Below are 20,189 nucleotides of genomic sequence, written 5' to 3'. Positions count from 1 at the left end.
TCGATGTGTAGGAGAGTTTTGATTTAGAATTAAGACACTAAAATTCAACCCTGACATATTCAGCTGTGTTTATTTTTCAGGATTACACATTTTTGAAGTGTGATCCTGTACCAGTGATCTCATTTAAATAAACACAGTGAGTTTGTCATTCATGTTGCCTGTCCAGATTACATGCAGAACTAGATTTTTCAAAATTTTCTTAAAATACGACTACACCGGGTGTACATCTGTGTTTCTGTATAACTCTGAACGTGCATAGGGAGAACTGAATGAATGAGTGAGCTTAGCACCTTTTTTGTTTTGTAACAATTTGATCACCTGAGATAATTTTGAAGTCTTTGAAACCTGAAAAACACAATATTGTGTAGACAGCCCTTCTTCTCCACCCCACCCCCAACCCCAGCAACTACACCTGCTCCTTCAAGAAACAGATATACAATTTCATTCACATAAGTACAGCCTTTAGGGTTAGGGAGAAAAGAGAATCACAGCTCAGTCTGTAAGTGACATGCTGGTTTTCTTTCTTCCTTATTTAATTAAAATACTCAAGATTCACCTCAAACATGTCTTCTCATTTTTAAAAAGAACTATAATGACAAAAGCAGGAACAGATACATTAATGAGGTAACTTTCCTTACATGAAACCATCATTGCTGGGTACAAGAAAAGAAGAGAGGTTTGTGAATCAGGCCTAGTTGTCTTTCCCTTCATTTGAATCACAGAGACATCCTGTGAACAAGGAAGTCTTTTCCTGTCTTCCTCGGTATTTCCAGTAGCTAAAAGGAGGACTGTGTAGAAAAGTAAACTACAGAGCATGGGAAACAAATAACTGGAGAAGGGAGGATTACCATTCTAGAGAAGGAATGTCTTCATCTGTAAAATCCATTCCTTTCTGCAGACATCCTTAGCATGTTAAAGAAAAATATGAGACTCATGGTGGAAAATGCTTCTCAAAAAATGTACTAAGCAAATGTACTATTGTAATTGACCACATTGAACAGTAGATGGCACTTAACTTTTTCTAACTCCAGCTGAAATAATTGAGAGGTTTAAACTGGATTTTTAAGCTATTTAGTAAAGTTTCTCTTCTAAAGTTCCTCTTCATCTGAATGGAACTTGAAAGGCTGTCATTAGTCAGTTAGTGAGGTTGAGGCTTACAGGGTAACTTGCCCATGGACACAATTACTGACACAACTGGAATTCAGACTTTGACAATCTGGCTTCAGAGCCCTATACTGTCAACCAGTGATATGCACTGTTTCCATGCCAAATATTAAAATACAAATACTGGGTTCTTAAAATATGTCTTTTCCTTTTTTTCTTGCTCCTTTTGATTTTTGCCCAGCTAATATACTTAGTGGAAAAAAAAAATGAGTACGTGCATGCATTACTCCTGACCTAAATGTAATCTTTATGGAGTATTGTCCAGCAGTAAACAGCAAAAGCTGTAAAAGCTGACAGTACCTTTTGATATGATAATCCCTTTTTTGCAATACATTCTACAAATAATTCTCAAGAGAAAAGGAAAATCCTTTGTTTACAAAAATTTGCTACATATAAGGAAAAGAACTGGGACAGTTAGAAGAACTATAGTTTTTGGTATAAAAACCTCTCATTAAAAATTATAGCCAGTCTCTATTCATGAAAGAAGTATACTGACATTGCAGTAAGAAAAAAGGGAAGACACAAAAGTATATGCATAATGATAGTTTATGTAGAAGGGTCAAAAGAGTTCATAAAATACTAATAGTTGCTAAGAATTAGGGTGGTTCAGGAAGGGAGGAGGGTATGACTCTAAAGGGTAGCACGAGGGAGATCTTTGTGGTGATTTCTGTATCTCAGTTGCAGTGACAGTTACAGGAATCTACACATGTGATAAAGTGGCAAAGATCGATCTCCGGGCATCATTCCAGTATCAGCTTCCTGGTCCTGATACTGTAATTATACTGTAACTATGGAAGATGTAATCACTTAGGGAAATTGGATGAAGAATACACAAGACATCTCTGTGCTATCTTTGTAACTCCCTATGAATCTATAATTATTTCAGAATAAAAAAGTTTTAAAGTTCCTAAAATCCTATAAAATAGTTGGTATACCAAGGTTAAAGGGGTGTTTGGGGATGCTTGGTGTTATGTTTTGCTTTTTAAAGTCTTAACTGTTTAAACATTTTTTTCCATGTTAGAGTTGGTTGAATATAAAATTATTTTAAGTGCCCGTGTAGTTTCTTTGTAAGTTATAGAACCAAAAGTACCATAACTTTTGCCATGGATTTTCTACCAACTGGGTATTTGTTCGTTTTTCAGTTTGTGCCCAGGGTTGTGACATCGGCACAACAGAAAGCGGGAAGAACAATCACAGCCCGGATCACAGGGAGATGTGATTTTGCTTCAAAAAACAGAATCAGTAGCAGTTTAGCTATAATGGGAGTTTCTCCTCCCATGAGCTCTGTTGTTGTGGAAAAACATCATCCGGTCACAGTGGTGAGTCTGCATATGATGTCTTTCTGTCAGAAAATCTCCTTCCTGAGAGCTGATAGACATATAAACACTGAAATGGCATGTTGAAGAGAAGATCAAAACCCATGATGACTGGTACTTGTTCTGCCTTCACTATTGCGGTCTTTCTATACTTACAGTTACCACATCTGCTCTAAATCTACCTTTCTTCTTTTAGGAAATTAATTTCAGAACATTGTTTCTTCTCAACAACATAAAAATTATCAGATACAAAAAGTAATCCAGTGTGTTGATGGCCAAAAGGGTAAAATATACCTAATGACTTCTCACTGATTTAAAAAGAGACAAAAACTGTTTATTCATTATGTAGCAGATTTTTTATTATAAGAAATACCTACTTTTATAATTTTTAATTTTTGCTCCTTTTTTGAAGTCTTCTTCCTGTTTTTTCAATACAATTGTCAGCGTATTCTTAATTTGGAAAAATTCAATTTGCAATAAATTCATGTGATATAAAAGAAAGTATATGGAATTTAAGCAACAACAAACAGGAAAACCTGAATTAGTGTCTCAATTTTGCTACTTATTGCCTTTGGATCATATACAATTCAAGTAAAATATTTGAGCCTCCATTTTTGGGTGTGATAAGAGCACTTAGCTCCTAGAGTTACTGCCAGGACTCAGGACTAAATGAGGTAACATGAAAATTGAATGAGATGTATAAAGGCGCTTTGTAAATTGTAAAGCTATAAGCAAATTTAACTTAATAAAAATTACTAGAGAAGGGTACATGGGACATCCCTGTGCTATTTCTTGCAACTGCATATGAATTAACTATCTCAAAAAGTTTAGTATTTAAAAGTTATACGAACGTATCCTAAAGAGAAATAAGGATTGATTTTTAAAATTTATTTATATTGAAGTATAGCTGATTTACAGTGTTGTGTTAATTTCTGGTGTACAGCATAGTGATTCAGTTATATATATTCTTTTTGATTCTTTTTTTGTTATAGGTTATTGCAAGTTATTGAATATAGTTCCCTGTGCTATACAGTAAAGGACTGATTTTAAAAGAGAATGCCCTTGTAATAACCTTTAATGAAAAAGAGTATGAAAACAAATATATGTGTGTGTGTGTGTATACACACACACATGACTGGGACATTATGATGTACACCAGAAACTGACACATTGTAACTGACTATATACTTCAATACAAAAAAAAAAGAGAGAGAAAAAGAGGGTGCCCTCTATACAGATTCTCAACGTTAAACAACATTCCTGCCTACTTAGTATGTCAAAAAAAAAACATAAGGAATGATTTTAAATCCCTTTTCTTTCTGAATACTAGATTGTTGCTAGATGATTAAGACAAAGAAGCTGGATTGACTGCTTAAATTTAGCCTCAGGTAAAAGTATGACCACAGTGAAGTCCAGTCCAGATGGAAGACCTGGAGGGTGGAGGATTATCTTAGCCTTCATAGGTTGGACAGACTCACTCTGAAAGTCCTTAGATGACTTATCTGTGTATTTTTGAAAATGTGAAATTAGTTATCAAAAATGAGAAAAAATGAATTCATTTCTATTTTTCTCAGCATATATGATGTTTATAAAGAGATGGGAGAGAGAGACTATCTGTAAGACAAAGAAGATATAAAGAGCACATGTGTTTATTTTTAATTCAGACAACCTTTGGTTTGTACTATTGATAGGAATATTTATAGAAGAAAATCAAGGAATTAAAGACTTATCACCCCTTTTTCTGATATTTATCTCCCAAACTGCCCTTTGCTTATCTCGTATGCCCAGTGACTCTCCAGCAATCGGCCATGAATTCAATATCCATAAACTGCTTCCAATACTACTTACTTTGGACTGTGTAACAGGCACAGTGGCAGTGCTCTGTACTATTTTTCATTTTATCCCGGGAATCTAAGATCTGGAACTACCAGAAACAGTTATTATAAATGAACCATTAATCAGATTTCTGACACTTGAGCTCCATCTGCTGGATAATTGCTTTCTCCTAGTGCTGCTTCACTTTATGCTGTATTTTGTACATCACGATGCCAGTGGTACCATGAATCTGTTTCTGCAGCCCTCCTGCCCATCATCCTGAAGGAGAAATAGCTCTTTGGACAGGGTCAGATTAGGTGGTTAGCAACTAAATTTCATACAGTCGCAAGAATCTCTCCCATTTGTAATGATTATCCAGTTATTTATGTACAAAGAAACATTTATATAAAATACTTTTATATAAAGAAAGGAGGTTATTTTTCCATTTCTGCAAAGAGGAACTCTTAGTCTTAAAGTGGAATCTGACAGGAGGTGTTCAAGAGGTTTCATTCATTTTTTTAAGCAAAAGCTGTATCATAGAGCTTTTGTAATACATGGTGAATGTTCTGATATGTATATAATTTTACTTCAAGTATTTTAAAGATAAATGGAAGACTTTAATAGGAATCTACATGTACTAGTGTTTATTGGGTTAAAGATAATGAAATGATAGTTAATGAAATGATATTTAATATGTATAATTTTATGGAGTTATTAAAGCATATTTTTGCCTTTTCAGCAAACCATCCCTCAAGCTGCTGCAGCAAAATACCCCCGGACCATTCATCCTGAAAGTAGTACTTCAGTTTCCAGATCTCTCGGAACCAGATCAACTCATAGCCAGTCTCTCACAAGCATTCATTCCATAAAAGTGGTTGACTAAAATGAATATGTTCACATTGAGGTCTTTTAATTCTTCTGGTTTTACCAAGGATTAGAAGCCTTTAGTTTTTTGAATTCCATATTCTTAGAACATCATGCATTCATCATGTTCATCTTTTCAAAATTAGAAGAGACTTTTTCATGCTATACCATCCTTTGTAACTATATGTAGGAATATTTTAATGTTATTTTTTTATTTAAGCAATTAAGTAAAACTTTTTTAATTAAAAAAGAAACTGGACTTTCTTTTAATAGGTTCAGCCTGTCACTGATTATATCGTCAAAGTGTATAAATCCTGTTTTTGCAATGTTATTTCTAAAAGGCCAAATCATTTCCAATGTTATCAGGTGAGCTTTGAGAACTTTACTAAAAAAATTATTAAAACTATAATAGAAACTAAGTAGTATTTTTATTTAAAAATTAAAAAGATAAAGACCAGTAATAATAATAACCTTTTATCACAAAGTTTTTTGTGACTTTAGTACATCAGTCCTCATTTTTCTAGGACTCTAACAATTAAAAATAGGGGCAAATGGCAATACCTATGAATAGTTTTTATTGTTAAAAGGGAGAAAAATTACTAGTACAAAAACAGTAACAGAAACATCAAAAAGAAATTTTCTGTTAGAATGACGCTGTTACTGATGTTCTTTCTTACCTTTTTGAAATTCCACAGCGTTGAACCCTTTTTTGCTGTGAACATCCAGACATCATCCTGTGGTGGTACATCCCCGGGCAATTCAGCAAGGCTTCCAGGCCTGGGCAGGGACTTTGCAATGGCTGGCAATAGGAAGAAACCATCTGGGCAAAACTGTTTTAGGAGAGTAAGACTGGGCCTCAATGGTTTTATTGCTGGCTGACTGGGTTATCTTGGGCCAGACAGTTTAATCTCGGGATCCTCATCTGTGAAATAATGCAATCTGCCTACCTCACCTACTTTACAAGGCACTAATGGCTTACCTAAAGACGAGTGGACGCTGAAAAACTTGTGTACAGCCTCAGTTTCCGTATCTTTAACAGAAGTGGATGGACTTAATAATCTGAAGCCTCTTTCAATCTGAATATGATCTAGCTCTGTGCTCTAATTTTACTACTGGAAGTAGTTTTTCTTATTAACTCATGTTGTAACAGGACATGAGAGAATAAATGTAAGACAGATAAATATCCCATTTTCTAAAGGACACACCAAGGCTTTTTTGAACTATAAAAGTATCTGGCTATGTGTTAGAGAGTATTAGATCCTTCTTATGCAACACTTGTTCTGGGTTCTGGCCAGCCACTGCTGCAGCAGACAGCTCCTCCTGGGTCTCAGTAAGCACAAACCAACAGCACCTCGTCTCCTGCTGCACTTACCAGGGGCATGCTCCTGCCCAGGGCTTCCCTGTGCAGAGACACTGGCACTTTCCACCTGGAGCCAACTCACACGCAGCCCGGAATTAACACGCCATTGGTGTAAACAGATAGTTCTTCCTTTCTCCCCCTTGTATGAGTTGTTCTGAGAGGTACTGGTCCATCCTTGAGGTCAAATAATCAGTTGTGCTTGATACCAAGCATTGACCAATTTAATAAGTCACCCTGGTCTTGGCTCTCGCTCCTCCCACCCCACTCCCCTTTTCCTTCACTCCCGCTTCCTTGGATTTGCACTCCTTAAAAAAAGCATTTCTCATTAACTTTGGCCTCGGGCTCTGCTTTTTGAGGAACCAACATGACAACTAGGAATGGCAGCCACGCCATAACCACATGAATAAAGAGTGTTGTGGACACTGTGATTAAGAAGATTGTTAAGTATCTCTTTAAGCTTTATCTCAACTCTAGAAATTGTATACTGTCTAAAGCACCAAGTAATTAGTGTTAGCCTAATTCAACTTACATTCAATTAAACTGTTTAAACAGTAAGAGTATGTATTCATATTTGTTTATTTTTGCATAAAGAGGTTACCCAGATTTGGGGAGGGAGGAGCAGCAAGGTCTGAAAACTGGCGATCTCTGAAGAAGAGGTGGGGACAACACTTTTCACTACCTTTCTAAAAACTTTTTGGAGTCATGTGAACATATTATGTGTTTTAAACATACATGGTATTAAGTGTACTATTTATAATCAACATGAGATGAAGATGTAAAACTATAAATTCATGATATAATTGGACTGAAATTGCTCATGATTTTATTTTTGGCCTTTAGACTTAAGAGTCAATTTGAAAATGGAGAGCCTTAAATTATAATGAATAGGTGCACATAAGCTGATATAAATTGATACTTGATTTCATAGTTATTTCAGAACTTTCTCAGACTAAAAAATAATGCATGTTCAATATGAAAGATTGGAACATACCAAAAGTACAAAGAAAATTAAAATCATCTGTACTTAGATCACAAAGAGTTTAAAAAACATCAGTGTACCTCTGGTCTCTTCTAAGTAATATATTTACACATAGGTGTTATTAAAGCCAAAAGTGACTAAATTCCCAAAGCAAATTTCTCTTATGGAACAGAAATCACTAACAGTTAAATGATTTCAATACTCTGGATGAAGTTAGGCACTTCACAAGTGTTCTCCCTTCATCTTCACCTCAGCATTACAGAAGAGACAGACCTTTTCCCCAACTTACAGAGAAGGAAGCTGAAGATCTGAGAACTTGGACCATTAGCACGCCCAAAGCCTTGCAGCTAGTGAGTGGCGAAACCACGACTGTCTATTCTAAGACCCTTGGTTCACACACCATGATGCTCCCACCATTATTTTTTAAAACATGATGTACAAAATCCTAGGTTATGCCATCACTAGACATGCGATCACATATTATGTTGCATCAAATGACAGAAATGGGAAGATCATACCCAACTTGCCCCAATTAGGCAAAACCCAAAAAATGTTTCACTTTTCAGTGGTTAGAGAGTAGTACCATTTTTCCCTCTTTCAGAGAGTCCTGTCACCACCATCTTCATAGCTGAAAGGAAAATCAGTACTACTGCTGTAAGACCTTTATGGCATTTAAAGAACTGAATTTAAGAGGACTGAATACAGGGTGCAAAATCATTTAAATAAAATTGCTTCACGCATTTATGAAACTGCACACTTCTTGGGCCTTGAGTCAGTTTCACTTTTGAACTGACAAATCTTTTCTGGAAAAAATTAGATAATATTATTAATAGCTAACATTTCTTAAGCACTCGCTACCTGTCAGGCACTATTACTCACTTAATCCCACAGCAGCCCACTGACAACAGACGCTTTTCCTTTCTTGTTAATAACTGAGAACACTGGCAGAGTGAGGTTCCAGAACTTGCTCAAAGTCACACAGCCCATTACTGTTGGGGATCAGCCCACACAGTCTGACTCCAGAGCATATGCCCTTACCCCTGCCGTGGGCTGCCTCTTTGTCTTCCCTGAGAGTTCTCGTGAACACTCTTTCATAGAAACGAGTTAAGTTCAAAGTTAAGGGAGCAACCCCAGGGCTGTAAGGATAATGTCACAGAAAGTAGGCGTCATTCACACACTGTTCCTTGTACCCACCACTGCTTGAAACTGAACACTGGATCCGTGATCTGACGTGCATTTAAGGTTTCAGTTTCAGGTAAAACTGAAAATAATGGCAGATGTTCCTATATTTCATTTGAATGGTTATTACATGAGAGTTATACTACCGCCTAATTTATCAGTAAGTTTCCAAAGCATCTTCCCTGACAATGTGGTTTTTGGCAGAGCAACTTTAGCAGTAATCTCAGCTCGCAAAATAATGGCTTGCCTGCTGTCTTCTCACAACCTAGAGGTAACACTTTCAAATACACCAGCTTGCAGAGTTGAGCTCCCAGCAGGAGCAGGCGTTTTGAGCACTGTCCTGTAACCTTAGTAGATGGGTTAGCATTCCTGATCCCCTGCTCCTTCCACCCCACCCACACATACACACACATGAAAATCCTCCTTCATTATCAAATGCCCAGCAGGGGAATGACACTGAGAACCAGCAGGCTGAAAAACGGACCCAGTCCTGATGAAGTCACTCACCGAAGGAGAAGCTGCAGGTCCTGTATGAGCCACAGCTGACACCAGGCTGGGACTGCAGCGGCTCAGGGGAGTATTTCTGCCCACTGCCACGGTAGGGAGCAGGAGTTTGCTGAAAGCTGTAACTCACCAGCTAGTTCTGGGAAGCCCGCGTGCACCAGCTCTTCGTACAGGTGCTTGACCGGCGTGGCCTGTGTCACCAGGGCCCCGTGCAGCCAGATGAGCAGAGCCCTGTGGCCGTGCTCACGGAAGCTCTCCTCCCCTGCGTCAAGCGCAGAAGGACCAATGCTGACATCTCCTCATTGTAAACTCAGTGCTAACTGAATTTCTGTGTGACTGTGGTTCCACGCTCATTCCTCCACTGGCAGCTGTTAGGTGAGAAGCCCAGTGGATGAAAGCCCCTTCCAGTCCCCTCACTGGTACTTCTAGGGACACCAGAGATTGCAGTCACGTGCCTGCCGTGCCTGACAGACCAGTTACGGATGAGAGATTTAATAGCTGTGTCCCTGGCTCAGTAGGGAAGGACAGTCTTAGAGAGATACGGAGCTTTTTTTCCTTCAGTGTTCAGATGGCACTGCTTAAGTCCAGCACTCTCACACTTAAAGTGCACATTTCCCCTGAGCGTCTTGTCAGAATGGAGATTCTGATTCGGTCAGTCTGGGGTGAGGATCTGCATGTCTAGTAAACTCCCGTGTCCTGCTGCTACTGCTGGGGCCCGTTAACCACACCCTGCACAGCCAGCTCGTACCATCCTACTGCTCCAGCTTCAAGGAAACTCCTCCCGTGGAAGCCTGCAGTCCCCGGGCCAGGCCAGGACTTCTCACCCCTGAGAAGAGCTGGGGGAAGTGCTGGGGTACGGAGATGGGAAGCCATTGCCACTCCCTGCTGGAGTTCACAGTTACAGACCCCGGACGGGCTCTGACAGGCTCTGAGCTCTACCAGATGCCGCGACTGAGGAGGGCCTGCACTCTGGGGAGGACGCCTGCTGCACGGACTGCTAGAGGGGCAGGCGTTTGTTGGGTCAGTGAACTGCATGCATTAAAAACATACTCGTAGGTGAATCCAGTTCCTTTGTCTTGCCTTGACCAGACTAATTTTTCTTAAATACCATCATCAATGTGCTACTCCTTTGCTCAGAGGCCCACCAAACTCGTTGGTGCCAAAAGCTTAACCCTGGGTTACAAGGGAATTCATTGGACTATGAATGTTACTGTTACCACACCAGCTAGGTTACCAGCTCCATCAAACATGCACCATGGCTTACAGAGCCGATGTGTCCCTCACCGGGCACAGCTCAACACCCCTAGGCACTCCCTCATTCGTGAATGAGACACTTCCAACTCCCCTTCTCCTGATGACAAGTCCTCTGAAGGCACACTGTATTTCCAAATCATTGTTTTTAGTCAAGAGAGATTTCCAGAAAGCAACTCCATCTTTCTAAAAACTTCACAGGACACTATATGCCTAGTTAGCAACAAGGAGAAATCGTAATACAAAAGAAATCTTTTTTAGAAACTTTTTAGTCAATATTCAACATTTTCAATGTACTATCTTCCATTTTTTCACATGGAAATGTATCCTTAGAATGAGCCATAAAAAGTGCCATAGTCTACTTGTGTGTGTGGTGTAAACAGCATGTGCCCATGGGCAGTGGCTCTGCTCTCTCCAATCCCCGGCCACCAGTAATGTGAATCACCCACCCCATCCCCCCCAGGCATGGGACTCGTTCACATCTCATGACAGACGTGTAAGGACAGCCCTCTGAGCAGAAAGTTTTGCCAATAAAAGTGTTTGTTTCTTTGTCTTTAATGCTAATTAATTGATAATACAAACAAACTTTCTATATTTCCTAGGTTTGGATTAAATCATAAAAAAGCAAAGCTAAGGACTCCAGTTGACCCAACCTCACTAACAGCTGGAGTCTGGCTGAAACAATTCCATGACTTGGAATCCTCCAACCAAGACAGTCATCAATTTGCGTCCTCCACATCTCTCATGGCACAGCAGGTCTCACCAAGGCCAGGTCCCACAAGAACCTCTTGCCCCAGGCGTGGTTTAAGGGATTCCTCTCTGGAGTGGAAGCCCTAACCAGTGAGCCTTTTGTTAGGGAATGGACCCATTCACCCCAGGACAATCTCAAGGAACTCGAGAAGTCAGGAGTGAGAAGCCGACTGTTAAATCCTGGCTTCCTTGGTGCCCAATTCACTTAATTTCCTGTTAGGCTAAAATGCCACCTTTTAACATGGCTCAGTAAAAGTAATCACCCTTTGCAAACCTCAGTCTCCTGCAAATTCCTGTGAGTACTGGCAGTCTCAAGGTCCTCAGTCACCTTTGTGGTCCTAAACTAACTGTCCCCACTCCTGGGCCCCTGCCATCTGCCCCTTATTGTAAGCCCAGGGCACCCACGTGGAAGACATGCGTCGGGAAGGAGGGCTCTTTTAACACCGATGCCGCCTGCCCACCTCGCCGGGCCGTGCTCACCTGCCCACTGCTCCTCGATGGCTCTGATCTGGGCGTCTGTAAAGTGCCACGAACGGGCCTGCCTCTGCCACTCACTGGCCTTCAGCTGATGGTAAGCCAGGTCCCAGAGGAGACTGCGAATGTGCCTGGTCTCCGGACTGTGGTCTTGCTTGAATGTCAGAGTAAAGCTGGTGGGTGGGTCCCTGACGTTCTCCCCACGCTCCTAGGTTGAAGGTAACAGTAACAGATGATGTCAGACATTTTCTACCTGTTGCCTTATTTCAGAGGATATTCATATGTATTTTTTCAGATAGAACCCCTACAGTGGTAACCGCAACTATGTTTTCAATATTGTAACTGGATCCTTTTCGTCATCTAAGACAGAGGCAGATGTCTGAAATGAGAAGCCGGAGTACTGTCCGTCTGACACAGGAGATGTGAGGGATTTTGCCGTGCTGCATCCCGTGCCTCTATCTCAGCCTGCTGGCCACCCCAACAGAAAACGGAGGGGGTGTCTTGGCTAAGGAAATGTCACAGTAACAAATGCATCTTTAAAGCCCTTACTTTCTTCCGATATCCCTTTCCCTTCCTTTGGGCGTTTGGTTTTCTTGTATCAAAGTTTCAGGGAGCCGAGACTGAATGTACTCTTTTTTAGACCCCATAGCTGGTCCTTCACTTCGTCCTGCTCTCTGGTGAGTGTGAGGAGAGCAAATGAGGAGCCTAACTCTGGGGCCAAGGACTGGAGAGGACAGGGGTCCATGTCACTTTGTATGAACAGCAGTGCAGCCAGGCTCAGCCCAACACCACCATGCCTTAACTGATTCTTGTTTTCTGACTTTTTAAAGGTTCCTTTTGAACTTTTTTTAAGAATCCACCAGAGTCCTACAGAATCCAACCCAAAAAACTGGAGAAAATCTCAAAGTGAAGGTGGGTGTCATGCCTTCCTAGTGCTGCACCTGTCAGGCACATGTCAAGCTCCAGACAAGCCTCCCTCCGGAGGTGCCAATCAGTTAGGGACACGCAGCTCACACAGCCCACCTAGAGGCCTGGTGCTTCCCATCTATTCTCATCTTTCATTTACATAAAAGTGGATCTTAATGAAAGATAAGATCCTGCTGGGGCAGGAAGTGCACTAAAGGGTATGGGGACCTGGTTTTCAAGACCCGTGAGGAGAACGTGGTGGGGCTTGTGCCTCAGCCCCCATCACGGATCAGCCCGCACCCTTCACAGCATCAGCAATCTCCTCCAGAAGGTCTACCAACTCCTGGGAAACTTGGTCAAGGGCAAGGGGAAGGCCTTTCTCTAGCATCTGGACTTTGTGCACAGAAGTTGGGAAAGGAATGAGAGGTGTGAATTTCCCATAATTGTTTCAAGGCCTAGAATGCAGGGTCGTGTCCACCCCAAGCTCGCACTACTCCCCCAGCGCCCGGCTCCCGGGAAATCCTAAGAGAGGTCAGGCTGAGAGTAGGGGCGCCCAACAAGCTTGGGAGCTGCAGGCACTGTACTTTCCCTTTTCTCCTCATTCCATCTCCTGGAAGTGTTCCATCCAGGAATATCAAAGCCCCAGACACCACCAACTAAAGGGAGGAGTACAAAATGCCTCTGCTTTTGGCTCTGCATCATAGCATTTTTATTTCTTTGAGAATCATGCAAGGTTTGTACATTCCAGGATTGGGCTAGGCAGTCCCTTCAGGCTTCCATAGTGAAGGGCCAGGGACTTTGAAAGCCCAGGTTTTTTTCAACAGTCAGAAGAAGAATTAATAGCTTGCCCACAAAGCACTGAACAATTTGCAGGAATAATATAAGCCTGGACTAGTTGACATTAAAATACCATAAGCCAGTGATTCCTTTCATAACTATGTAAGTTTAAAAAGCTAAAGCTCTAAACATTCTTAGAAACAATGAACAGTACATATATATATAAATTTAAAAAAATATGTGCAGTATATTGTATATATGTATTTACATGCAACATATTGTCTATGTGCAGTCAAATTGTAACAATTCTACCTAACAAAACTGAAAAATGAAAAAAAATAGCATAAGCTGGATTTTAGGAAGCTCCCATTTGCCTCTGAACCGCTGAATTTAATGACAGATGATGGGGTGGCTAGGCAGATAGATAAACGGATATGAGAGAGGAAATTTCAATCACCTCTTCAGTCTTTTCATTAGGAACCATTTTATATTAGGCCAGAATATAAACTTATTTAATAACAAAGAGAATTTTAAATAACAACAATAAATGCATTTTTTGCATTGTTGAAAACATACCCTTTAAGAAGCTTTTTAACAATATATATTAAAAAACAAATCTTCCTCCCATTCCAGACCGCAGGTTCCCAGCTGTCACCAGGGTTAACAACTCTGCACATTTCTGGGAGTCTACTTCAGCTATATTTATGCATTATTTATGATTTTCAAAGTTCATCTAACTCTCACATCTTAAAGATTTGTTAGGAAAGAAGGCTTATTCATCTCTTAAAATGCTAACAGGCATTAAAAATAGAACCAATGAATATTCCAACTTTTTAGAGAAAATGTGAAAACTACAATATAAAGAGCTAGAGAAAAGATGGAACTTGGGTAAGTCATCCTCAGTAAAATACAATGATGATCTTAGAAAATGAGAATGAGGCTAAGACAAGGACAAAGAGGCAAAAGGAGAAGGAGTAGAAATCAGAGGAGAAGGAAGGAGGAGATGAAACAGAACTCTAGGCGTCAAATGTTATTTGGTTTAATTTTGTTTTACAGGCAAGTAAGAAAAGTTTGCAGAGATCAGTGTGACCTTTCAAATGATCCACATATACCAGGACTACTGAGCCAATTAAATAGGACTGCGAGCAAGGAGGCAAATCGAGCATTTTGCCTCAAGGATTTAAGGGAAATTTCCCAGGACTGGCGAATTAGACAGTCATCTGGGCTCGGGGCTCCTCAGGGGTAGACAGGTGAGGGACTAGGACCTAGATTCTGGCTCGAGCCTATTGGACCAGGGCGGACATCAGCCTAGGATGACAACGCCTACTAGAAATGGAGGGTGGTATCTGGTAAAGAAACTGAGCCTTGGAGGGGAGGGCGGTCTACTGAGAAGCTGCGTGAGAGGCAGCTGTCACAGGGAGTATTAATGAAGGCAGGCAAGGAATGTCTTGGAGGCAGGTTTTGTATTCTCAGGATGAATAGGGTTTTGGTGGCTGTCACAGAATGCCTGAGTGCTGAGGAGCCAGCACAGGGCTGTGTGGAAAACCGCAGAACTGTAAATATGAACTTCCTTACCACTCAGCAGAATGTGGGTCTGGGAGCTTCCAGAAGGGACCGCAGCCAGAGGCTGTGTGACAGCGGGCACAGCCGGGAGCCAACCCCCGGGGCACGCACGCCCGGCTGTTCAGAGCCGACGTGGACTGGCCTGCTTGGCCCAGACACACGCAGTTCTGACCACTTGTGCTGACAAAGGAAGGGGAGGATGAGAGGCAGCTGTTCACACCATGAATGGGACAGCACAGGACAGAAGGGACAGTTATAACTGCTCTGACCAGGGCCATGCCCACTAGAGCAGAAGAAAGAACTACACGGACCTCACACTGCTCGGGAGAAAAGGGGGTGCAGAAGAGGACCCTGCTGAGCTGCAGTCGTCCTTCCTCACCTCTCTCCAGGCGCAGTAGCGCTCGGCTTTAATGAGCATGTCCACAACGAGGCTGTGGTTGCTCCTGGCGGCCAGGGCCAGGGCAGTCTTCCCGTGCTAAAAGTCAAAAGTGACAGCGTCAGGCAATGGGGCCTACCAGTTAGGAGCTCTCGCTTTGGAGCAAGGGGGCCTGGGTTCAAATCCTTACCCTCCTGCTTCCTTGCAGGGCGAAACTGGGCCCGTCCCCAGCTTCACTGAGTCTCAAGAACTACCCCTGTGTAGTGGTGAGGGGTAAGTGATAATGCACACAGGGCCCTTGGGACTGTGTGTGGCACGTGGTAATTGCCCAAGAGACACTAGATATTGATGGTGTCTGGTGCTGTGTCAGCCGGGCAGGAGGAAGGATTTGGGCTTAGGGACCCACCATCAACAGGTGATGTTTTACACACATGCTATCAATGAGAACCCAAGCATTTCTCCAAGACTGGTGGGGGTCTCCCTGGCTCACTGCACTGGGAAGTCCTCAGCAAGTAAATAACAGCATCACACATTTTTCTCCTCCAAAGGCTGACTCCACCTATGCTGGCAGAGGCTTTAGTCAAGGTCGTATGTCCCCTTCCGCTCTCCCAATTGCCTTTTCTTCCACAGGAAGAGACCTCCTGATTTTAGCTGGCCACTGGACACCCTGAACATTTCCTAGCCTCCCTTAACCTTGGCTATGTGAACTAACTTATGGCCAATGGTATGTAAATGGAAGCAGCACATGCAACTTCTGGGAAGTATCTTTAAAGAGAGGAGGGATGTCATTCCCCTTCTTTCTCTCCTCCTCCTTGAGTGGAATGCTGCATGATGGCAGGAGCCTCAACAGCAACTTTAGACCAGGAAGTGACACCATGTGCTGAGGAGGGTGCAGTAATGAGACAGAAAAGAGCTGGATCTTATTCGGAATAGTATCAATAATGGTAAAACTACACAGTACAGAATTCAGCTCACTGGACTCTGATCCAGAATTTTTTCCTATGATTTCATACCACCTCTAAACAAAGATGAGGGGTTGGAATCCTAACCAAATGGAATTACCAGTAAGGGCTATTCTGGATATAATCTGGGGCATGAGTGGTCTGGAGCCCATGTAATACTTTGTACAAATTACAAAAACTGTACCTTTGGCAAGGTGGATACAGCTCAAAGCTACAGCACACAGCTTTGCAAGCAGTGTCTCCCAGATTTCATGCAGTGCACAAGCTATACATCTATTCATTTTTTTCCCAAGCAAAAGATGATGGTTCTCATTTGTTTTTCAAATGACCCATGAAGAATCTACTCAAGAATCCTGAAGATAATTAATGAATGCTCAGAGATAACCCCAGGAGAAGTTCCAATCTTTGAAGCCCATGTTTCCATGCGAAGGGATCTAGAAATTTATCCCAGTAACTGTCACATGGCTGAGTATCTGTGAGGTTAAACTCCCACCAATTCAAATGATTTGACTGTTAGTCCAGTCACTAGGACCCAGGTGATCTTGAAAATTAGGGCTGAAAGTAATCAGATTCCAATCAAAAGAGACAGTAATGAAATTAGGAAGAACTGCACTTTTCAGGCATTTAGCAAGCCTCTAATTGTACGTTATCTAAATTCTGGCTTGTAAAGCCATTTGAATCACCATAATTAGCCTATTTTGGGAAGGCAGCATTCTGAGAGCCAGAGGTTTCAAGCTCCTAGAGAAACCTTCCCAGGCAGTGTAGCTGGAACAGAGACCTAAATACTTGTGCTGGTGAGGGTGGGTGGCCCTCGGGGGGCTTTGTGACGCCTCAGGCCCAGAGGACAGGGGGAGTCAACTTTACACCAAACCTTCCTTTTTCCCCATCCAGATCTTAATTCAGTCTTAGAAATAATCACTTATCTTTGGTAAAAACTGTGGCAGGAGGTAGAAAGGGTAGTTTTTATTCAATAATTACATATGTCCTGGGTGCCAACCAGGTGCCAAACCTGGAGAAGAATGAGGGAGGGGGAGAAGGAAGGTCTGGGGAATCAGACTGTGGAAACTGCGGCTTCTGTTTTGAAAACGGAGTCAAGTTGTAGCCCTGACATGTTCCCTGGAACATCCAGCCCCCTCATGCTGAGGACCCAACATGAGTTCTCTGCCCAGTGCTCTAGATTCTCCACTCACAAGACTGCCCTGGAGGTGCTAAGTGTTACTGAGAGAGCAGAATAAAGGACAAAAGAAAGCATGAGAAGAAACTACTCACGCTAAGTGTTAATACTAACGCTGACTGCTAACGGACGTTACCGCTGGTGGGATTCCACCTGCGTGATGGGGTTACGGGTGGCTGGGTTTTCCCTCCCCATGCTTTGCTATGTTTTCCAAGTTGTGTTACTTTCATGATCAGAAAAAAGAAAAGAGCTCATTTAAAAAGCTGACATACAGAGAAAAGTAAAACGTGAAATGTGTGGTTCTGAATAGACCAGGAGGACGCAGGTTTGCCCTGAGAGCTAGGGGTTCGTGGAGCTGATGAACAGTGTGGGCCAACACCAGGAAGGGGAAGCTGCACCTTCTCTCTGCACGTGCTTGTCCACCTCACAGAGGAGGCGTGAGGACTGAAGTAAAATGTGCGTCTGAACGCCTGGCCACTAAGACACGGTGGGAGTCTTTCACACCTTTCAGTAAAGCTGCAACCTAACCCTCCCACGGCTGAGCCTGTGGAACTGCATCTTCTTATCAACACAACTCAGTCAAAATTGGGATGTTTCACTGACTGTCAAGAGCAAGGTTTCCCTAGTTTGTGCCCATTTCACAAAGGACACGCTGACGCTGCCCCTCAAGGCTCATAGCCAGCAGGGAGGACTCAGCACCCAGCTGGGCTGAGCAGAGCGAAGGTCATGCACTCACCTTATCAACAACCTTCAGGTCACAGCCCGCCTTCAGCAGGGTCTCCACCAGTTCCACATTTCCAAGATCAGCAGCTATGTGCAAAGGGGTTTGCTGCCTCTGCCATGAGAAATTTCAAAAAGAGAATCCAAGCATGTTAAAGAGAAAAAAAAAAAAAAAGCTTGCATAGTGAAAAGGTCAAGTGAAAGCAGAAGTGTTCTACGCAGGCAGAAGGGAAAACAGATAAGGTCACATATTTTTAAATAGGTACATCTTTTGCGAGATGCAGTTCCTACGGGGACATTCATTGTAGTGTTATTTATAACAGTGAAAAATTGGAAGTTGTATGTTTAATAAGGAAACTTATGAGATAAATTAAAGTATATCCACACACTGAAATAGTTGATAACCATTCCAAATGATTTTTTTTTTAGATGATTTCAATAGAAAGTACCTAGAGTAATCAGGTTCATAGACACAAAGTAAAACAGTGGTTTCTGGGCAGGAGGAGTAGGAATGAGGAGTTGTTTAAGGAGTACGAAGTTTCAGGTTGGGAAGACAAAGTTCTGGAGATGGATGTGATGGTTATACACACTGTGAATGTACTTAATGCCACTAAACTGTACACATAAAAATGGTAAATTTTGTGTTATGTGTATTTCATCACAATAAAAAGTGATTTTAAAGATTTTTTTAAAATTAAAAAATGCTTAAGATGCAATATTAAAAACCTTAGGAAACAACATTATATCTAGCTGAGCTCAATTTATATATAAAAATAGAGAAAGGGAAGGAAATGTATTACTGATGTGAAGAATGATAATGTCTAGATGGAGGCGTTGGAGGTTATTTTTACTGCCTTCTTGATGCTTTTCTTTATTTTGTAAATTTCCTACATCATTTTATGTAAAGGAGTGCAAGACTTCTAACTTTTCTGGAATTATTCTTTCTGGAATAATCATTTTCCTATCAAGAGGATAAGAGTGTTTCAGAGAATTATATGAAATCACAAAAAAAATCACTCATCTTCACCTCCCACCAAAAGGAATACTGATGTGAAGACATCTCTAAAATATCAGGGCAGAAAGGAACAGTGGTTATGATTTAGCCCAAGCCCTGAATCAGAGAGAGGAAGCAACTTCCCCAGGGTCACACAGCTGGACAATGGCATCCAGCCCACGGCTCTTCCTACTACAGCACAGGGCCAACCTGCCTGGGATGTTAACACAATTAATGTCAAAAAGCATTTATTAAAGACCCACTTTTAGATGGTGATGTGCCCCTCTGGGGGCTCATTATCTGAGATGTCGAACTTACACTGAGTGACAAACCTAACAAGGACCTATACCAATATGGATCAGAGACACAAGTGTCATACATCAAACACCCATAAAATCTCACTGCCCACACTGCTAGAAGTCTAGAAGGCAGGAAATGCACCAAAACGTTAACAAGAGTTCTCTTTCTTTGAGGGATTACAAGCAAATTGTAAGTTTTTAGCTTATTTATGTCTTCTTATTTTTACACATTCTGCGTATTCCTAATCCAACAAAAAACATACATAATAAAGTCTAGTTCTGTAACTGAGTGGCAGCCTAGTGAGCCCTCCTTCACTCAAGTGGATTAGCCGGTTCCGGTGAAATCGGAATCACACAGAGTGCTGTCCACGTGTCGAGCAAAGATTCTGCCCAGGAGGCAAGATTTGCGGCATTAACATAGTTGAATACATACATGTATTTAGTAACAAGAATTTCTTCCCCCAAACTTTTGGGATAGTAGAAGACAGGAGAGGAGGAAGGTCCCCAGGGAAGGAAGGGACGGAAGAGGAGTGAAGTCCCCATTCAGATGCGGCCCCAGTGACATCACAGGCTGGAGGTGGAGCAGACTGCAGACATCTGAGTCAGTGCCCTGGGTACAGATGAGGAAACCTGGGGGGCACAGCTGAAGCTTCTCTGGGAAGAGGCAGCCAAGAAGGAGGGAGGAGTCTCCCAAGGGTTTTTCTTCCCACTCCCAACCTCTGGAGGAGGGCAGCCCATCCCAGAGCAGGCCCTGGCTCAGAC

At 41.9% G+C, this 20,189-nt stretch overlaps 2 protein-coding genes across 5 annotated transcripts in view; one reads left to right on the top strand and one right to left on the bottom strand.

Moving 5' to 3' along the window:
• POC5 (POC5 centriolar protein) overlaps nucleotides 1-7,273 on the top strand; it is a 34,047-nt gene extending 26,774 nt beyond the window's left edge. For all 4 annotated transcript variants that reach the window (XM_031446845.2, XM_010975010.3, XM_031446836.2 and 1 more), the window contains 3 exons: nucleotides 2,307-2,483; nucleotides 5,035-5,525; nucleotides 5,855-7,273. In XM_031446845.2, coding sequence (XP_031302705.1) covers nucleotides 2,307-2,483; nucleotides 5,035-5,178 — 321 coding nt within the window. In that variant the 3' untranslated portion in view covers nucleotides 5,179-5,525; nucleotides 5,855-7,273. The remainder of the gene's footprint in view (nucleotides 1-2,306; nucleotides 2,484-5,034; nucleotides 5,526-5,854) is intronic.
• Nucleotides 7,274-7,721: 448 nt separating this feature from the next.
• ANKDD1B (ankyrin repeat and death domain containing 1B) overlaps nucleotides 7,722-20,189 on the bottom strand; it is a 56,007-nt gene continuing 43,539 nt past the window's right edge. Inside the window, exons 11-15 of the mRNA XM_064481639.1 lie at nucleotides 18,151-18,249; nucleotides 15,282-15,377; nucleotides 11,663-11,864; nucleotides 9,312-9,443; nucleotides 7,722-8,301 (exon numbers count right to left, since the gene is read on the bottom strand). Coding sequence (XP_064337709.1) covers nucleotides 8,240-8,301; nucleotides 9,312-9,443; nucleotides 11,663-11,864; nucleotides 15,282-15,377; nucleotides 18,151-18,249 — 591 coding nt within the window. The 3' untranslated portion in view covers nucleotides 7,722-8,239. The remainder of the gene's footprint in view (nucleotides 8,302-9,311; nucleotides 9,444-11,662; nucleotides 11,865-15,281; nucleotides 15,378-18,150; nucleotides 18,250-20,189) is intronic.

This window comes from Camelus dromedarius, chromosome 3 (genome assembly GCF_036321535.1).
Source record: "Camelus dromedarius isolate mCamDro1 chromosome 3, mCamDro1.pat, whole genome shotgun sequence".
NCBI classification, from domain to species: domain Eukaryota; kingdom Metazoa; phylum Chordata; class Mammalia; order Artiodactyla; family Camelidae; genus Camelus; species Camelus dromedarius.
This window is presented reverse-complemented; position numbering and strand designations above follow the sequence as displayed.